The 22,026-nt window shown below is 43.4% G+C and overlaps 1 protein-coding gene across 1 annotated transcript in view; it reads right to left on the bottom strand.

The window, feature by feature from the left end:
* The window catches only part of LOC126282424 (uncharacterized), a 255,993-nt gene that overhangs the window by 89,328 nt on the left and 144,639 nt on the right, over window positions 1-22,026 (bottom strand). The window contains exon 5 of the mRNA XM_049982081.1: window positions 442-647. Within this exon, the coding sequence (XP_049838038.1) occupies window positions 442-647 (206 nt within the window). The remainder of the gene's footprint in view (window positions 1-441; window positions 648-22,026) is intronic.

The following is a 22,026-nucleotide window of genomic DNA, read 5'->3' as shown; positions in this document are numbered from 1 at the left end:
GTAGGCAAAGTATGCAAGCTTTTTCATTTTTATGTTGCCTGTGTCTGCTAACACTCGAATTCCAAATACAGATTTTTTAAGACATTTCTGCAGTTCTGTGGTGTGCTCCTCCCAACTGAATTTATTATCAAGTTGTAATCCCAGGAATTTAAGACTGTCAACCTCGTATCTACGGTTCCTTTTTTCCCCCCATTTCTTTTCCGCATGTGCACACAATGCAATTGCGGTACGTGCAACTGCTGCGGTTAATAACAAGTTGTTGTCAGCAATCTTGAAGTTTGAAGAAAAATTTGATGACAGTGTAATACCCCTTCTAGCGCTGCGTCAAAGATCTTTGTCAAATTTGACGGAATATTTGATCACACCTTTGATCAAATGTTTGACAAAGAAATTTGATAGTGTAATACCGGCCTAAGGGGCGGCCAGTGCGGGCTGCCTCACCTGCTTGATGCGCACGACGTGCGGCAGCGCGATGGCGGCGCTCCAGTGGACGGTCCAGGCGTCGCGGTCGCCGTGCCCGGCCAGCAGGTCGGAGGCGCGGGGAGTGAGCAGCAGCCAGGCGGGCAGCGACAGCGGGCACAGCACGCAGGCGCGCGCCAGCTGCAGCGCCCGAGACGCCAGCCAGCGGCCGCGCCCCGGCGTAGAGCCTGCCGACACCGCGCGCTCCTCAGCAGAGCAAAAGTGCAGCCCACACAGCCGGCACCAGGGTTAGCAGTAAACACCAGCCACTCTCGTAAAGGAACCTCGGTGGGAAGTAGGTGCAGCAGGGAAAATACACTACTGGCCATTAAAATTGCTATACCAAAAAGGAATCCAGATGATAAACGGGTATTCATTGGACAAATATATTATACTAGAACGGTCATGTGATTACATTTTCACGCAATTTGGGTGCATAGATCCTGAGAAATCAGTACACAGAACAACCACCTCTGGCCGTAATAACGGCATTGACACGCCTGGACATTGAGTCAAACAGAGATTGGATGCCGAGTACAGGTACAGGTGTCCGTGCAGCTTCAACACGATACCACAGTTCATCAAGAGTAGTGACTGGCGTATTGTGACGAGCCAGTTGCTCGGCCACCATTGACCAGACGTTTTCAATTGGTGAGAGATCTGGAGAATGTGCTGGCCAGGGCAGCAGTCGAACATATTCTGCATCCAGAAAGGCCCGTCTGGACCTGCAACATGTGGCCGTGCATTATCCTGCCGAAATGTAGGGTTTCGCAGGGATCGAATGTAGAATAGATCCACGGGTCGTAACACATCTGAAATGTAACGTCCACTGTTGAAAATGCCGTCAATGCGAACAAGAGGTGACCGAGACGTGTAACCAATGACACACCATACCATCACGCCGGGTGATACGACAGTGATACGACAATGACGAATACACGCCTCCAATGTGTGTTCACCGCGATGTTGCCAAACACGGATGCGACCATCATGATGCTGTAAACAACGTGGATTCATCCGAAAAAATGACGTTTTGCCATTCGTACACCCACGTTAGTCTTTGAGTACACCATCGCAGGCGCTCCTGTCTGTGATGCAGCATCAAGGGTAACCGCAGCCATGGTCTCCGAGCTGATAGTCCATGCTGCTGCAAACGTCGTCGAACTGTTCGTGCATATGGTTGTTGTCTTGCAAACGTCCCCATCTGTTGACTCAAGGGATCGTGACGTGGCTGCACGATCTGTTACAGCCATGCGGATAATTTGTTTGTCATCTCTACTGAGGCCGTTGGGATCCAGCATGGCGTTCCGTATTACCCTCTTGAACCCACCGATTCCATATTCTGCTAACTGTCATTGGATCTCGACCAAGGCGAGCAGCAATGTCGCGATACGATAAACCACAATCGCGATTGGCTATAATCCAATATTTATCTAAGTCGGAAACGTGATAGTGCGCATTTCTCCTCCTTACACGATGCATCACAACAATGTTTCACCAGGCAACGCCGGTCAACTGCTGTTTGTGTATGAGAAATCGGTTGGAAACTTTCCTCATGTCAGCACGTTGTAGATGTCGCCACCGGCGCCAACCTTGTGTGAATTCTCTGAAAAGCTAATCATTTGCATATCACAGCATCTTCTTCCTGTCGGTTTAATCTTGCGTCTGTAGCACGTCATCTTCGTGGCGCTGCAATTTTAATGGCCAGTAGTGTAGCAGCGAAGAAGCTGGTTAACAAAAGAACAGTTCAATCGACGAAAGATGAAAGTGGAAAAATGTTCAGGAAAGCACCGGGTTCAGTAAAATGTCACGTAGAAATTAAATCTACAGAAAGTGCTATGAACACAAGGGGAAAATAAATGTGATTCCGAAATACTGACTCAACATGTAGAAAAGCCAAAACAATGTTTGATATTATTAAAAGCAAGGGCACCAAAATTACGAGTACATAAAGAACTCCACTGTGAAACTCAGTGGAGAGCACAGGTAGGTGGAACCAGTACATTCATCCTTTAACCTTAAGACTTAAGTCCCAACGGCCACCGGGCCCAAAATGTAAACACGATCACCCAATCTTCGAGCCATTCCACGGTATAGCAGATCGGTCTGATGTTGTACCAGTTACGCACAGCTTACGGAATGGAAGCACATAAGTAAATACCAGTTGGTTTAATTTTGTGAAATTTCTGATACGTAGTAATTGTATTAGAAATACCGCAAAAGATTTATTTTCAATCAGTAATATATAAAATACACTGAAGTACAAAAGAAACTGACGTAGGAATATGTATTCAAGTCCGGAGATATGTTGACAGGCATAAACGGCGCTGCGGTTGGCAACGCCTATGTAAGACAAGTGTCTGCTGTAGTTATTAGATCGGTTACTGCTGCTACAATGGTGATGAAGTGGAGTTTTTCCCGTACGACCAATTCACGAGTGTACCGTGAATATCAGGAATCCGGTAAAACATCAAATCTCCGACACAGTTGAGCAAGATCAGGACTAACAACGACTGAAAGGAATCGCTCAACGTGACAGAAGTACAATCCTTCCTCAAATTGCTGCAGATTTCGGTAGTGGGCCATCAACAAGTGTCAGAGTGCGAACCATTCAACGGAACATCCTCGATATGGGCTTTCGGAGCCGAAGGCCCACTCGTGTTTCCTTGATGACTGCACAACACAAAGCTTTACGCCTCGTCTGCGCCCGTCAACACCGACGTTGGACTGTTGACTGGAAACACGTTGCATTGTCGGACGAGAAATTGTATCAAGCGGTTGCACATGTACTGGTATGGAGACAACCCTGCATGTCAGCAGGGGACTGTTCAAACTGGTGGAGGCTCCGTAATGATGTGGGACGTGTGAAGTTGGGGTGATATGCACCCCTGATACATCTAGATACGACTCTGACAGCCGACATGTACGTAAGCATTCTGTCTCGTCACCTGCATCCATTCATGTCTACTGTGCATTCCGACCGGCTTGGGCATCGCCAGTAGGACAGTCAGGTTTCCCAACACGTCCAGAATTGCTACAGAGTCACTCCAGGAACAATCGTCTTAGTTTCAAAACTTCCGCTGGCCACCAAACTCCCTAGGCACGAAGACATGAACATTATTGAGCACACCTGAGACACCTTGCAACGTGCTATTCAAAAGACCTCCACCCCCTTCGTACTCTTAAGGATTTGAGGACAGTCCTGCAGGATTCATGGTGTCAATTCCCTACAGCACTACTTAAGGCAATTAGTTGAGTCCATGCTACGTCTTGCTGCGCCATTTCTGCGAGCTCGCGGGGGTCCTAAACGATATGAGGCAGGTGTACCGGTTTCTTTGACTCTTCAGTGTATATCAATACCATTTATCTCCAATTCTTGAAATCTGTCACAATTCGCATAATTAGCACCCTTACAAAAAGGAACGAAACAAATCAGTAATCTTCGGGGAGGCGATATCGTTCAAATGTATGTGTACCTGTATTGTGCCGGAACCTCTTGCATTCTCACATTGTTTCACTACGTTTTTTATTCTTCATGGAAACTTTACCTGACCGACCACGGTGCAGGCCCGCATAGTTTACATTTCGCCCCACCGACGTACCTCAGTGGGGCTCGTGATAATCATATTTGGTACAAATACCACACCTCGAGTTTCACACGTTGTTGTAGGTTAAGTGCTTAAACGTCTCTGCGAGGAGGAGGAACTGTCCGATGACGTGATACAACAGGAAACGATAGCCGATGTGGGAGATATAGGGGCTCTACTATCAACAGCAGAGTCTGCCCTTTGGAAAACTTACAGTCCAATGACGGACATTGAATAAATAGAAGGGGCGAGTATTGGAACAACGTTCGTACCACCCCAAAGTACCGTTATCCAAGATGGCGGCGATGACACCAATCAAGACGGCGGGTTTTGAAGGGAAGTTCGAATTTTGGCGGGAAAGTGCCACGAGCCCCCTCCCCCAGAAAAATGGCACGACGTCCAAATTCCAACAGGACAATGCACCATACCCCAGTTATCTCCACAAAACAAGGAAAAGTCTTGTCTTGTTCTTCTTAACTGTATGCTATTACATTACGGCACTTTGAAACCTGTTACTATACATCGATAATGAGTGCTAAGCTCCTCGACATGGTCACATCTCGAGAAATCTCGTGCACTTGGACAGGTTAGAACTCGGAAAGCTCTATTCATTCAAAAGACGTGGAGTCTAGCGGTCGGTTGGAGATTAATTCTCTAACGTGCTGCAGTCCGGGTTGGTCAATGACTATGTGAGGATGGTATTTTACCCTAAGACAGGGAGAATGCTCTGTGATTCCGATTCGCAGAGAGATGGATCGTAAATTAAGTACTACGCTCGAGGTCTTAGAAATATGTAGAGCACTGTCTGGTATACTTTGATGATTTATGTGTTCGAGAATTAACTGTGAATGGGCGTACTGAGTAGTCATCCATTCATGTTCGCAATGATACACCCAAAGTTGAGAAGGGATGGTTTAGCGATGATACTGAAATTGAGGAAACTTGCTGTCACATGATTGGCCGGTGTTGGAGTTACTGCAAAATTCTTCGCGCTATCAACTGTGCTTGATATTACAGCACATCGGTGGTGTCTTTTCGATCCCATCCATGCATTGGTGCACTGTTGGTTACCACATAATGATCAACTGACAGCGCTTGTTTGAGTTGGGGAAAAAGTTTTGTGGATGGGAGACAACTCATGGGTGTTGGTGGCAGTGGAACAGTGATCGTGTACATGAGTGCAACATGAGGAATCACCCGAAATGGAACGCGGAGCCATGATATATTCCTTCACTGTGACAACAACCGAGTTAGAAAACTGCTGCGGAAGCAAAGGGAACTTCACAGCAAACATAAACATAGCCAAAGCCTTGCAGACAAACAAAAATTACGCGAAGCGAAATGTAGTGTGAGGAGGGCTATGCGAGAGGCTTTCAATGAATTCGAAAGTAAAGTTCTATGTACTGACTTGGCAGAAAATCCTAAGAAATTTTGGTCCTATGTCAAAGCGGTAGGTGGATCAAAACAAAATGTCCAGACACTCTGTGACCAAAATGGTACTGAAACAGAGGATGACAGACTAAAGGCCGAAATACTAAATGTCTTCTTCCAAAGCTGTTTCACAGAGGAAGACTGCACTGTCCTTCCTTCTCTAGATTGTCGCACAGTTGACAAAATGGTAGATATCGAAGTAGACGACAGAGGGATAGAGAAACAATTAAAATCGCTCAAAAGAGGAAAGGCCGCTGGTCCTGATGGGATACCAGTTCGATTTTACACAGAGTACGCGAAGGAACTTGCCCCCCTTCTTGCAGCGGTGTACCGTAAATCTCTAGAAGAGCGAAGCGTTCCAAAGGATTGGAAAAGGGCACAGGTCATCCCCGTTTTCAAGAAGGGACGTTGAACAGATGTGCAGAACTATAGACCTATATCTCTAACGTCGATCAGTTGTAGAATTTTGGAACACGTATTATGTTCAAGTATAATGTCTTTTCTGGAGACTAGAAATCTACTCTGTAGGAATCAGCATGGGTTTCGAAAAAGACGATCGTGTGAAACCCAGCTCGCGCTATTCGTCCACGAGACTCAGAGGGCCTTAGACACGGGTTCACAGGTAGATGCCGTGTTTCTTGACTTCGGCAAGGCGTTTGACACAGTTCCCCACAGTCGTTTAATGAACAAAGTAAGAGCATACGGACTATCAGATCAATTGTGTGATTGGATTGAGGAGTTCCTAGATAACAGAAAGCAGCATGTCATTCTCAATGGAGAGAAGTCTTCCGAAGTAAGAGTGATTTCAGGTGTGCCGCAGGCGAGTGTCATAGGACCGTTGCTATTCACAATATACATAAATGACCTGGTGGATGACATCGGAAGTTCACTGAGGCTTTTTGCAGATGATGCTGTGGTGTATCGAGAGGTTGCAACAATGGAAAATTGTACTGGAATGCAGGAGGATCTGCAGCGAATTGACGCATGGTGCACGGAATGGCAATTGAATCTCAATGTAGCGAAGTGTAATGTGATGCGAATACATAGAAAGATAGGTCCCTTATCATTTAGCTACAAAATAGCAGGTCAGCAACTGGAAGCAGTTAATTGCATAAATTATCTGGGGGTACGCATTAGGAGTGATTTAAAATGGAATGATCATATAAAGTTGATCGTCGGTAAAGCAGATGCCAGACTGAGATTCATTGGAAGAATCCTAAGGAAATGCAATCCGACAACAAAGGAAGTAGGTTACATTACGCTTGTTCGCCCAATGCTTGAATACTGCTCAGCAGTGTGGGATCCGCACCAGGTAGGGTTGATAGAAGAGATAGAGAAGATCCAACGTAGAGCAGCGCGCTTCGTTACAAGATCATTTAGTAATTGCGAAAGCGTTACGGAGATGATAGATAAACTCCAGTGGAAGACTCTGCAGGAGAGACGCTCAGTAGCTCGGTACGGGCTTTTGTTAAAGTTTCGAGAACATACCTTCACCGAAGAGTCAAGCAGTATATTGCTCCCTCCTACGTATATCTCGCGAAGAGACCATGAGGATAAAATCAGAGAGATTAGAGCCCACACAGAAGCATACCGACAATTCTTCTTTCCACGTACAATACGAGACTGGAATAGAAGGGAGAACCGATAGAGGTACTCAGGGTACCCTCCGCCACACACCGTCAGGTGGCTTGCGGAGTACGGATGTAGATGTAGATGTAGATATGAGTTTAAGTGTAGAGGTCGTGAATACCTGCGTTTGAAAAAAGAAAAAAAAGGTTCAAATGGCTCTGAGCACTATGGGACTTATCATCTGAGGTTATCAGTCCCGTAGAACTTAGAACGACATAAACCTAACTAACCTAAGGACATCACACACATCCATGCCCGAGGCAGGATTCGAACCTGCTTCCGTAACGGTCGCGCGGTTCCAGACTGAAGCGCCTAGAACCTCTCAGCCACACCGACCAGCTACACTCTTTGAAACAACTAAACAGGACAAGAGGGAGCGTCTCATATGGTCATTCGCCTAGAGTATAGGTGATCAGCCTTAAACGTGGCCTCTGCATTGCCAGTATATATTTAATAGATCGTGTCAACAAAGGCATCTGCAGTAGCAGTAGCAGTTTGAGGTGAGCGGTTGGGAACGCCGTTAGGAACTCTTGGATGGCTGCATTCTGCGGTATTCTGGGGAAGTACTGTGAAATCTCTTTCTCCACGCTGGAGGTCCGCCGCAGGTATGCGTCATTGCATCTGCATCGATGCACAGATGACTTGTAAATCGTATGAGCTTTTATAGTGCGTAATTTTCTATGTTGGGAGGGTAGTGAATAACGATGATAGCATGTTGGGCTGATTGATTTGAATGGACGGAGATCTGTAGTACTTGTATCTAGTTTGGTGACGTACCACATTGCGCGCATTTCCATCGAATGCTCAAAACACGGTTCTGTTGCAGTAATTCAGGTCGTTCTGTTTCTACACGGGTTGCAGAAGGTGGTGGATATGTCTTTCTCCGACTTCTGCTCAGTTCCGTCTTAAATTGGAACGAACACATGTGGAAAGCTGGAGAAATGGGAGCGACTGCAAGATGTGTAGGGTGTGACTAAAGCCAGGTTATAATTTTACTGTAACAGAGAGGTTCGAGGAAGTTGCTTCGTTTAGTGATATGAGAGTTCAAGAAATATGATTGACTTATGGTTGTGAGCCTATACATGCGTGTGCTTGAATGGAAAGGCCTGATTCAAAATGATGGAGATAATTTCTAACATGTTGCGTAACACTAGAGATTTGGGAAACTAGTGTACATTTTTTTCTCCTTAGGACCTCAATCGGAACATCATCTACTACTACTCCTGTTTGTGCTCGTTTTCAATCAGGCATCGCCTATAACTCGGCGGATATTTCGCGGAACCTCTAATATAGTCTCGAGACAGAATGCGCTGCAAATACTAAAGAATTTTCTAGTTGGGGTGGTACGAGGAGTCGCAAATACCTCTTACATACCACTTTACTTAGTACAATCACTTTCAAAGTTCATTGACGAGGTTGCATCGTTCGCTGATTATACGAATTCGTTCGATCTCCGTCACGGTATTTGTCAGGAAAACACCGCCTTATTCTGAGGTATTGTCGTACCTCGATTTGTAAAGAGGGTATAGCATTTAACATGGATACTTAAGTGCACCTGCAGAACAAAGACCGCTTGTGACAGTAACGTGCAGAACTGTAGGGATCATGTTTTTTCTCTAACATCTGGTCGATTATGTCTATGACTCGCAGGAAGAACGTAAGACACATGAAAACGGATCGTTGATTTTCGGTCAGTATTATTTCTTATCGTAGGCAACCAGTTATTGACGAAGTATTATTCATAGAATTAGTGGTGGTTGCGTGATATATTCGCATTTGAGCATGAGGTTTAAAACGTTTGTTTTTGCCTAAAGGAAATGACTATGTCCAGTCGTAAGGTGGGCATGGATTTGACTTGGAGTACTGTGATAGCAAAGGGAAGAGCATGTACAGCAGTAAGGAAGGTAGAGATATTTCCATTTCCAGAGCAACAGCCTTCAGCGGGGGTGTATTTCCGATACTTCGCTCATTGCCGAATGCCATTCAATTGAGACCGCGATCGTAAAATTTAATTGTAAGTATAATGATAGACGATATATGTGGCCGGTTTTCTAGAATGTTTGGATGTTTGCAAAGACTGTGGTGGTATTAATTAACGTTCACCATTAACGGCAGCATTCTTCCGAATGCAGAGGCCTGTTGGAGTGTTATTTTCTCGTATGTAATGTATAAAAGTTAACTTTGCAGTCCTCTACACAACTGAATAGCTAACTAATACTTAGCCCGTGTTGGGCGGCTTTCGTGATCAAGTGGAAATTTTAGAAGACAGTCCTTTTGCTGTGGAGCGTTATTGCCTCCTGTGTAAATTGTTGGGTTGACTGCTTCTGCACATTTGGTGCAATTATTTTGTTGAGGGATGATCGATTGTGGTGTATGGAATACGCGTTTGCCTGTTCTCTAGACATGGGAAAGACCTTAGTTGGCTTGTAAATTATCTGGATGAATTAGTGATTTACAGCATGCTGCACCTCGCTTAAGTTTCGAGTTTGTAGAGAAATAATTTCTAGTGTATATTTTTGGAATTATGTTGCGCTAGCGATCGGTAGGCTACTGCTGTACGCTTGATTCTGAGAAGTATGGCGAAAATGATATAATATTATGTAGAAACTAGGTGTATTCTTGTAATCCCAGAATCTGGAGATGTCTCTAGAAACGCAAGCAAGCAGGCAGGTTCGGACTAGAAACAGCAGCGCGTTTGTACCGAGGGGGAAACGAGTCTGTCTTTGTACATCACTTGTGAGAGTGACTTCGATTCATTAAGGGTGTTCTGATGTAAAAGGGTTGATTTTGTTTGGTGTAGGATAGGAACTGTATGTTTACTACATCGACATGGTACATGTTGATATATTGCTGAGCTGGAGATCGGTTTCACTCACTAATATTTTAGCTCCTGGCCACAGTGGGAGGGGAGTGTGAATGAGTACGTGTCTTTACTTATTCGACGATATATATAGCACTTTTCGAGGTTTAGTTGTTGATGTGAAGTGGTGATTAGTGTAAAGTAGTTTATTACCACAGAATGTCGCGTCTGTAGAAAGAAATAAAAGGCTGATGGTGATTCCCTAGGACTGGGAAGCATCGTAACATGTAGCCTGTGTGAGTATAGGTGTATGATAATTGTTTTGGGTGCTGTACAGATGAAAAAAGATAACTGCACTGTTTGTCTAAAATATGTATGTATCGTATTGTAAAGTAAGTGTGGTTTAAATTGTATAAAATGTGTATGTATTGTACTGTAAAGTTAGTATGGTTTATGTTATGACATGACTAGAGAGGATGACTGTGTGTTCTATCGTGAGGGACGTACAGATTGAGAAGATTGATAACGACGATGGAATGAGTGAGAGTTTTTAAGTGGAAAATTATATGCGCTATAGACAGTGGAGCACAGTCGTCAAGAGGAGAGAATAACTGTACATTTATTGGTGTCGTACTTAGCAGCAATCGTATTATTTAATTGTAATTACAGTGTTAAATGTCTTCCTCGCTTGCAATATTCTTGCAAGTCTGGTATGTATTTGATAATGTGGAGACAATTCTGCGCTTTCAAATGTCAGTGCAATTTAGCGATCTGTGTGTAATAACCGCTGAAAGCCCCAGAAAGAATAGGTGGATGGTGCTTCGATACCGGCGGCATCAGTAATTCGGTGAGTAAATTGGTTTAGAGCAAATGATAATATTGGATTCATTAACATGCTTTGTGCTGGGATATGGGAGCCTCGACATAGCTTTGCGAACATTTGCGAATGTTGAGAGCTGGATGGGTATCACGTGATATGGAGGGTATCACGTTAGGTCCGCGAGGAATACTGCATTGGACGTTATTGTGCGTTATTTTCGTAACGAGGTTCTGTTAGGGCATGAATTTTCGTGCATAAAAGCTGAAAGAAGACGAAAAGTAGTACAAAAGCGCACATTAAGTCTTTCTGAGGGGCTATGGAATTTACTAGAGTTAGATTTCGTTAATATTTTAGATAACAATGTGACTTGATTATAGGACTGATAACGTTGCTAGACGCGTTTGCGATGGTATGTAGCTACGCGAGGTGAGGCGTCAGTCAAACGTCACGTATGGTCCGTTAGAATCGCTAAGGAGAAGGCAGGTTCTGCTACTTTGGAATGGATTTCTGTAGCGTCTTCACCGGGCCACAGTTAGGTGAGGGTAGTAAGGAACGCCCCACGCTCGCGTCCCTGCTTGGAGGGCGCGCTCTGTAAATAAGCCGCCGCCCCTGTCCGATCGCGTCATCAACGGCGCCTACAAACAACTTTCGCCTGCGTTCGGCTGCAGCTCGCGGCTCCCGCCCGACCACATCAGCACGTGTGTCTAGGTGAACACGTATTTGAATAGGAAATTCTGAGAAATGAAGTACACTACTGGCCATTAGAATTGCTACACCACGAAAATGACGTGCTACTGAAGCAAGATTTACCCGACAAGAAGAAGATGCTGTGACATGAAAACGATTAGCTTTTCAGAGCATTCACAGAGTTTCCAACTGATTTCTCACACATAAATAGCAGTTGACCAGCGTTGCCTGGTGAAACGTTGTTGTGACGCATCGAGTAAGGAGGAGAAATGCGTACCATAACGTTTCCGACTTTGATAAAGGTCGGATTGTAGCCTATGGCGATTGCGGTTTATCGTATCACGACACTGCTGCTCGCGTTGGTTGAGATCCAATGACTGTTAACAGAATATGGAATCGGTGGGTTCAGGAGGGTAATACGGAACGCCGTACTGGATCCCAACGACCTCACTAGCAGTCCGGATGACAGGCATCTTATCCGCATGGTTGTAACGGATCGTGCAGCCACGTCTCGATCCCTGAGTCAGCAGATCGGGACGTTTGCAGACAACAACCATCTCCACGAACAGTTCGCGGACGTTTGCAGCAGCATGGACTATCAGCTCGACGACCATGCCTGGGTCAGCCTTGACGCTGCATCACAGACAGGAGCGCTTGCGATGGAAGCGTGTATTCGTCATCGCCATACTGGCGTATCACCAGGCGTGATGGTATGGGGTGCCATTGGTTAAACGTCTCGGTCACCTCTTGTTCGCATTGACCGCACTTTGAACAGTGGACGTTACATTTCAGATGTGTTACGACCCGTGTCTCTACCCTTCATTCGATCCCTGCGAAACCCTACATTTCAGCAGGATAATGCGCGACAGCATGTTAGAGGTCATGTACGGGTCCTTGTGGATACAGGAAATGTTCGACTGCTGCCCTGGCCAGCACATTCTCCAGATCTCTCACCAATTGAAAACGTCTGGTCCATGGTGGTCGAGCAAGTGGCTCGCCACAATACGCCAGTCACTACTCTTGATGATCTGTGGTATCGTGCTGTACCTGCACACGCCATCCAAGCTCTGTTTGATTCAATGCCCAGGCCTATCAAGGCCGTTATTACGGTCAGAGGTGTTTGTTCTGGGTACTGATTCCTCAGGATCTATGCACCCAAATTTCGTGAGAATGTAATCACATGTCAGTTCTAGTATAATATATTTGACCAATGAATACCCCTTTATCATTTTCCTTTCTTCTTGGTGTAGCAATTTTAATGGCCAGTAGTGTATGAATGAGATGTGGCCGCTTGCGGTACGCTGGTGGGGGCCTGTGCATGGTTTGAAACAAGTGTTCAGTTCATAGTGCTGTGAAATGTGGGTAAAAAACCTCAAATTGGCATATGTAAGAAGAAGAACAACACCAAAAATGCAATAGGAGCGTAATATGTAGGAAATCGCCCACACAATCTGCCACTGATGATGCCTTGCAGAAAAGAAAGGCGAAACGCGTATGTCACTAAAATTGTGTTTTATTCAAGCGCCGTCAGACGGTCCATAAGTAAAAATTATCAATATACCGTAATCTGTGCATGTGCATATCGCTATCCCATGATTTCAATTCAGTGTTAATGTCCGTGCTCTAGAAGTCCAGTGTAAAATCAAAGGCGGATGCACTCTTTTCCTCACTTATAAATCCCTTTTAGTTAGATATACTAGCGTAGGAATCAGCATTGTGACCATTATACTTATGGCACATGTCATAAAGAATGTTGAAGATTATAATCTCTTGTGCGGGCCAAATTTATCCGAAGAGACCAAGTTGGTGTAGACGTTCGTGGGAATTTTGCTTGGTCTCTTGTCACATAGGTTGCTGTAAGTATACTTACCAGCCATAATATTTTTGTTTCGAGTATTGCTCTTCCGGTGACTTATACTGCATATTTGAAGGTAATGAGCAGCGTTGTTTAAGTGTTAGAAAAAGGAGCGTAAAATGAAAAGAATTTTTAACATTTGTGACTTTTGTTCGCTTTGGATTTACTGCAAGGGCAGGGCGAAATATTTGTATCGTGAATGGGATGATACCGTTGAAGAAATCACGTTAATAAAGTTAGTAATTAGTGATTGTAAGCTTTCTCGGCGTCTTACAATTATACGATCTTCGCAGGTGATCATCCGAGCGGTGGCGTTGTCTTGTCTTAACGTTTAAATGAGTTTCGTATCCATCATTTTCAGGCAAAGATGATGGTCAAGAAACAGACTGAAACGTTTCGACAAGACGACGACCACCCGAAAATATTTTATCATTGGTAGTAAACAGTTTTATCATTTTAAGTAAAATATTTTTGCTGTGTATCTACTGGTCCAGACACCCTCGTTCCAACTTCGGTTGTGGTTCGGCCCATGCCAAGTAGGATATCGACAACAGACTCGAAGCAGCCGCTGACGTTAGTGTAACAGGGGCGCTACTCTTAGCTTCACATCAGGCTCGCATTCTAAAAACGTAACTACTGAAATGATGACAGTGCAAGGTTCTAGAAAGACACTTCTATTAAAAGAACACAAATATCCGACTTCAAGTTTGGTGTACACTGCAGATTCATGACGCCGGCCACTGTGGCCGAGCGGTTCTAGGCGCTTCAGTCCGGAACCGCGCGACCGCTACGTCGCAGGTTCGAATCCTGCCTCGGACATGGATGTGTGTGATGTCCTTAGGTTAGTTAGGTTTAAGTAGTTCTAAGTTCTAGGGGACTGATGACCTCAGATGTTAAGTCCCATAGTGCTGAGAGCCATTTGAACAAAATTCATGACAATCTTGTCAGTGAGAAAGTTCAGTTACACAGTCCTATAGTAAACATTGTTGAATAGTTTCAGTTCCTCTTCGGTACGATGCACGGTGCGGATGGAGCAATAACGACTACTCCTGTGGACACATTCGAAGGCTATCGTCTTCTGGATATCTGTCAAACTTTCCGATGGATAACATACGTTGCAAACAGCCGCTGGAATACTAACATAGTAGTTTCACATGGCACACATGCAGTCCCGATTATCTCCAATGGATGAAGGGTAGTCTACGTAACAGGGCTTGCGCGCGCGCATGTACGTGTGTGTGTGTGTGGGGGGGGGGGGGGGGGGGCAACCATTTTTTTGTGAATTATTTGTCACATTCGCGAATACCAAAAGACTTTAATTAGGCCGTTTTTACGGTTGGCCACGATGGACCTTCATAGTATAATAAGCTGTGACCATTTAAACCTCATGTCCCACCTGCTGTCAATGGACAATGTTGCGGGAAAAAAGAAAGGACGGACAACAGAGTGAATCAGAAGTTTGGACTGTGACGGATGGATAAGGAAACGGGCAGTGCTCTTTCAAAGGAAAGACTCAGCCTTTCCCTAGATTGACTAAGGAAATAATGAAAAAAGTGAATCAGTTTGCCCACACGGGGATCTGAACCACTCTATATTAACTTCATAAAAAGAAAATGATGATTGTGAATCCACAAAATGTAATTTCTCTCGCTTTTTATCAGGTTTATTCAGTAAAGTAACAAAAAACACTATAAAATATACGCTGTATGGATACAAATGGATTCCAGGTTGTCATCAAAACGATAAGATGAAAGATTATCTTAACTAAAGATAAAGTATCCGTAATACGGAATGTTCAAATCGACACGAATCAGTAAGATATAACGCATTTTAGACCTCGAAACGGTCTGTGAAATCGTGTGTCAGACTCAGCATTACAAGAGAACCGCGTAAGTATGTAAATATGGCAATGGGTGCAGATGAATAGAGAAACTTACTTAGCAAATTTTTCAGTGCCTTGCATAAATCAGTCACACTTTGTATTCTCAAGAACTAAACATTCTCTTGGAATAAGCAGAAAAACGTGGATTGTAACAGAGGCGTATTTTCATAATTTCTTAGTTTTTCAGCTTCAGATCTAGGGGGTACTTAACATGGAGAAGTTATCAAGGATATGGCACTTGTAGCTCAATAAGTGAAGGGGTATAAAGCTGACGAATTTAGTCTCCAGCGAGGCTGGTATCGACAGCAGAGGCAATTCCGTTTCACAAAGTGAGCACATTAGCGCTTAGGTAATGATTTAGTGCTGGCTGCAGAAATCCCTCATTGCTATAGTGACTGATAACTACTAACATGAGATTAGTTGTAGATTTTGCGTGAAATTACCTTCCTGGAGTCAACCACGTGATTGAGTCCGATAACCCAATGTTACACTTTAAGTGAGAATCATTTAGATCATGTAAAGGAAATGAGAAGAAAATATAAAATGAATTTAGCAGGGCACTACTGCGTCACACCAGGAAGTACGTCCGTAATCACGTAGTTATAAAACATGGGCAACGATGTTATCAACTTTCAGTCATACAAGCATTAAGAATACAGTTTCTAAACTGATACATTTGTTGAGCTGACTTGCAACTGAGAAGCTCGAGCTTCGAAGTCGTGGCTGCTTCCTCATTGGCAAGGGATTGAAGTACCTTAGGTACAGGCCAATGAGTTCTATTCCCATTTCTGTATTGTGCATTTGGTTCTAAAGCACATTTATGAATAATATCCAGATGCACCAGTTGCAACCTAACAATTACCTACAGCTATATGACTACTCTGGAATCCACACGTAAGTACCTGGCAGAGTGGGAATGACTTGAGCAGCCCTCTTCTTCAGTAGCTATTGTATGTATCTTTATGTATCTGTATTAAGCATACAGCGAATTAAAAACCTCAGTTAACGAAAGCAATTTTCTGTTTTTAGCATCACCATACCCTATGCAGTAAACATTAAGTATACATAACATGTTTTGTTCTTTAAAATATTGTAGACTTAGAAACAGTTTTCTTTAAGAACACTTTCATTTACACTAACTCAAATACGGAAGAATAAAAATGAAAAACAAAACAACACTGATTACGATACGCAAACGCACACAAAAATTTCATTAGCTGGGAATAACATAAAATTGCACATCGTGAAAGCAGATTATGTAACGGCCGCAATGATACCAAAACCTGTATGGAAAATGAAACAAGTGTGTGAGTAAAATGAATTTAGATTTCAGCTTCTGCTAACATGAAAGGAGGAGTTGTGACCAGAATGTGGAACAAGGAATACAAACTCTGTCTTGAATAGTCATTTTTAAACAAAACTGTTATTCAGTCTGCGAACACAAAAGAAAATAAAAATTTCGTCTACTCATAGAGATTACAATATAACTGTAGGTGACACTTCGTCAATAAAAATAATGAATTAGCTTTTTCATTTTCGGAGTACTTAAGACAGACAAGTTTACCTGCATGAGCTTGGAATGGAATTTATATGCAGTTACTAGCGGTTAGCACATTTTGCTCGTAGTTTAATTCCTGGTTGCTTCACACTAATGATACCTCTAACCTATCAGAATATTTACCTGGGAATTACCGGCATTAATTTTTAGAACGCACTGCCGTGTCAAATACTAAGACACTTGAGGCCTAAATTAACTAAATGTAATTTAATTTAATTTTGGAGACTACGGTGTGGTAGAGCTCAGTTGGTAGAGCACTTGCCCGCGAAAGACAAAGGTCCCGAGTTCGAGTCTCGGTCCGGCACACAGTTTTGATCTGCCAGGAAGTTTCATATCAGCGCACACTCCGCTGCAGAGTGAAAATCTCTTTCTGGAAACATCCCCCCAGGTTGTGGCTAAGCCATGTCTCCGCAATATCCTTTCTTTCGGGAGTGCTAGTTCTGCAGGGTTCGCAGGAGAGCTTCTGTAAAGTTTGGAAGATACGGAACGAGGTGATGGCAGAAGTAAAGCAGTGTGGACGGGGCGTGAGTCGTGCTTGGGTAGCTCAGTTGGTAGAGCACTTTCCCACGAAAGGCAAAGGTCCCGAGTTCGAGACTCGGTCTGGCGCACAGTTTTGATCTGCCAGGAAGTTTCATGTTAAAAATTGATCGACAGACCAATATCAACGAAATACAACATGCTACACAATTAAAAGACCAATTAAAAGACCACTTTTTTTTGAAATATCAAAGCTGACTAACTTGGACGAGTCGACACTTTGGCATCAAATTTCACCCCTATTCTGAACAATGCCACTATGGGAAGTTCGTCAGGCCCCTCTTATGAGCATTCCATCCCTTCTTTTGACGGCTCCTCGATGGAGGTCACAACCGTGACGCTCAGAACTGAAACCACGCGGTTTTATTCTAGGTGACTGAGTGAAACATTTCAGACACAATGCTGCTCAGAATCGACACGAAAAGACCTCAGAAGGTGGTACACAGTGCGTCAATGAAACCACAGTTTCCCATGGGACATCGATTCCCACACATATCGCGATCGGAAACGACAGTTCGCAGTGCCAGTGCGAGCAGGAACAGGACGGTGTTCTTGGCAACATTCGACACTGCTATCACCCCCCCCCCCCCCCAAGGATAATTTAACACTTCTGTTAGGACATCGTGGGCTGCAATCCCATTGAACCTGATCTGACCCCTGGGAGTATTACACGAACCAAATTTTTGTTCTTGTATAGAGGGTAAAATCACTACGGACCATTCAAACACATTCGACGAGATTTGAATGTGATCCCAAGCACAAAAGGGTGTTTGTTTGAGCCCTTCTGTTTATCGCGCTTCTGTGCCGTGATCGCGGAGGGGTGTAACACTGACTTCCGACACCCATTCACAACTCTTTAAAAGCTGACTTAAATGCCGGGCGTCACGGTTCTGACTTCCATCACTGAGGCCTCAAAAGAACTATGGTGAAACTTAGTTTCAATGTGACAGTATTAACCCACGTTAGACTTTACATGAACTCTGTCCTTTTTTCGTATGTGTCAACACTTTTCTGTTTGAAGTGTCACTGAGACCGAGGGTGATGTCGTAGGGCACAACGCTTTTGCACTCTTACGGAGGAATGTTGTAGGCACCTTGAGCTAAATTTAAAACTATTCAGTAGTTTAACAAGCCTGTCTAAGTTCGTTAACATGGTCAGTAACTCCCACCGTTAGGTATTTTCTTAATAACTTTGCTTTTCATTACCGGCCGCGGTGGCCGAGCGGTTCCAGACGCTTCAGTCCAGAAACGCGCGACTGCTACGGTCGCAGGTTCGAATCCTGCTCCGAGCATGGATGTGTGTGACGTCCTTAGGTTATTTTGGTTTAAGTAGTTCCAAGTTCTACGGGACTGATGACCTCATATGTTAAGTCACATAGTGCTCAGAGCCATTTGAACCTTTTTTTTTCATTTACAACATCAGCTTCTTCTGAGTCCCCACACAGCATATTTTGAAAATGACAATTATTAATTAGCTATTGCTACCTGTAGAAACGCCATGACGTCATGTGTATCTGCTCCTGATCACGACATTATGCTCTGGAAGTCAGAAACTGTTGCTCAAACTCTACGCTCATGTATGGGAGTATTATTGCAGTATTTCTACACCAGAAACATACCTTGATCGATTCCAATAGATCCTATCGACTGTCTTGAGAAACTAATATACTACCAGCATGTTCTGTGTCACTCAGCATGTTAAGACAATCGTTATAAGTGGGTATTCTGTGCGGTGAACATCCAATGCTTCCGTTCTTCCAGCACCACCTTGAGTGGCAGAGAAGCTCATACGAACTAATTAATAAAGAAATTAATATAGTAATTATATGATGTTGTTTCATTCTAGCAGAGGTCTGATATTCATCAAATGCTCCACTTCCATTCTACAACAAATGCAGCGCGATCTCAGTTGCATTCTTTGTGCTACTTAATTTCGTTGTGATGGTTTTAAGTTTCAATGGAGAAGAAAGAAAAGAACTAACATAAAGCTTGCCTTCTCCATATCGAGCTGTATCTGTAGGGGTAGTGGTATGTCACACTGCTAGTAAGACGTCGCTGTGGCTAGTGCTGCTTCATTGCTGTAGTACCAGCTAAATTAGATACAAAGGAAAATCTCCCACCTAGTGAGAGGTAACATCAATTATAAAACAAATAATATGTGTAAAACAACCTTCTTGAAGACGAAAAACTAAAATTGAAATTACAAGAACGTATCACGTCAACTTTGAAAGAGAATTCTGTGCCTCTCAAGGAAATAAGTCGACTAACATAGAGTTACCAAATATTCTGCGAAACTGTCAAGTCCAAAATCCTCCAGCAAAAGGAAAAATATTTGGGACAGGCTCTAAACCAGTGGTGGCCATGAAGTCGGCTCGTAGGCCGTCACGAGCGTCGTAGCGCTCAGGCTTGCCACACATTTCCGCTATTGCCACGCAGTGCTGTTTGCGTGTGAGGAGAGGGCAACTACAAATGTGCCATATTTATTGTGGCACTGCAGTCGCATTGCATACGACTTTGTTTTATATTCCTCATTTCTTAACAACGTAGATCACAAACAAAACAGATTTTCAATAATATTTAATTATTTTTAACATGTTGAGGACATAATACAATTTTCATCTGGCACAAACTGCTTGTATATGGGCAGATGCAGGCAATTTCGCAAATTTTCGCACTCAGCACTTACTTTCGTCCTTCCACACACATATGTTGATCGAAATATTGTTGCACTTTTGCAACCTCATTTTGGAGACTTGGAAAATATCCCTGAGCACGAAATTTGTCTTCGGATATCACGTGACGTTAAGCAGTAGCTATATTCTTTTCGGACAGAGGATACCAATCAGCAGTGTTATTGCTAGCTTTCAGTCGCGAAGTGCAGAAGGCTGTCATAGTACTGACTGAATGAGATGTCTAGAGATGTCTAGAAATGCGACGACACTCCAGCGTTACCATAGAAATTTACGGACTCTAGTTGCGCTCTACCAAAATTCCGGTTCGGTGGTTTTGTTACGCTACGTAAATGACGCAGTAATTGATACGATTACCGATAGTAATGGCAGCATTGATAGGGAAAGAACCATAAATGATTGTGTTAGAGAGCAACTGGGAACAGACGACTTCTCTCTGAATTTTGTTTGTTTGTTTATTTTGCACATAATTAGAACCGCACATAGTTCTCTGTTAGTCTACTATGTATTTTATATCCTTACAAAATAAAAATTGTATTTTATAAATAAAAACAAATAGCTGCTCGAGTAACTTCTGCGCATTTATGTAACCAACACGATTTTTTTGCTGCAAGTGCAGTTTACACGCTCAAACGCAAACAAATCTATACAATTATTGTTATTTTTTACTCAAGAGAAAGTTCTTCATCATGATCAAAGGCAAGAATTTCCTGTTACAAGTTTAGCAATAATAGAAACATGTTTATATAGGGTCGACGAAATATCAAAGCGATGTTCGATATGGTTTTGTTTTGAATTTTTTTAAATTTAACTTTTGTGGTAACAGCATTTTCTACGTGCTAATTCTATATTTTTGCTTTTGGTTATTTTCTGCAAGATTCCTGTGTCTCACGTTATAGTTCAACAACTTTCGAATGAAACCCGTGTTGAACAACGACACTTTGAACTGAGCTACAAATACTGTCAATTTTTAAGTAACAGAGGAGGATGACTAAGTAAAAAGATAATGTTCCGTAGGTTAAACTGGCCTTTATATATCCACACTCAGTTTCTAGACGGTTCACCGCGTGTGATTTCTAAGGGAATCTACAAAGATGCACAGGCAAACAAAGCGATCGAAATGAAGTAACACCCGATAAGTATGCAACGCACCTAATGTACAGGTAACGCGGATAAGGTCTTAACTGACCAAAGCTACTAGAAAAACAACAGTAGTCTACCCTTACTTAAGTGTACAGTAGCCTAAGGTAGTCTTAAAACACTAGTACAGACACATAACCGCGTTACGTTATCGTTCCACAGCTGCTCAGAACTCACTTTATGGCCTGAAGGAGCCTGTGGCGCAGGGATGCAGGGTTGAGCAGAGCAGCACAACGCTTGTTTGTGTTATTCTTGCGTCTATTTCTACACAACGGCGTGCGTTGTGGTGCAGGCCAGGACAGCACGGTAGAGCGCCTGCTTCCGCCTGCGTCATGTACTGTTGGGGAGACAGTTTACTGTGCGTGTGTTACGCAGTTTCGTAAGCTAAAGCATCTCTCCAGCGCACACCCGACACGTGGCTTCCATTTTGGGAAAGTCTGTCGCACCAGAAACTACGTCCTAGATGATATCTATAGGTATTATGTTTAGCTGTCAACGTTATACAGAGGGGCCCAAAAAATGTATCCACTGTTTAAAAGTCCATAACTGGCAAACTAACTGACGGAGTTGTCTCATCTTTGGTAGTGTAATAGTTTGTAGTTCCGGCAATCTCTACACAATCGCTGTATTGCGTTGTTTTGTTTTGTCAGATGACAGTCGCCAGATAATCAGTGTTTTGTTCTTAGTTGTACCTAGTTACTCAAGTAACATGGCTGGCGCAAGGTTTACATTCGATGAAAGGAAGTTAGTTTCAAAGTGGTATTTGAAGTATGAAAACATTAATCAGGTTCAACGGCATTGGCGAATGAGTATGAAACAGAGATACCGACACGTTTAACGATTCGTCACATACGAGACAAATTTGAAGCCGAAGGCTGTGTTAAAGATGTACACAAACAACGATCTGGACGACCTGTAACAGTAACACGTCCAGCTAACTCCCGTCGTGTGT

The sequence above is a fragment of the Schistocerca gregaria genome, chromosome 7 (genome assembly GCF_023897955.1).
Source record: "Schistocerca gregaria isolate iqSchGreg1 chromosome 7, iqSchGreg1.2, whole genome shotgun sequence".
Lineage (NCBI taxonomy): Eukaryota > Metazoa > Arthropoda > Insecta > Orthoptera > Acrididae > Schistocerca > Schistocerca gregaria.
Note: the sequence above shows the minus strand (reverse complement) of the source record. Positions and strands in the feature narration are given on the sequence as shown.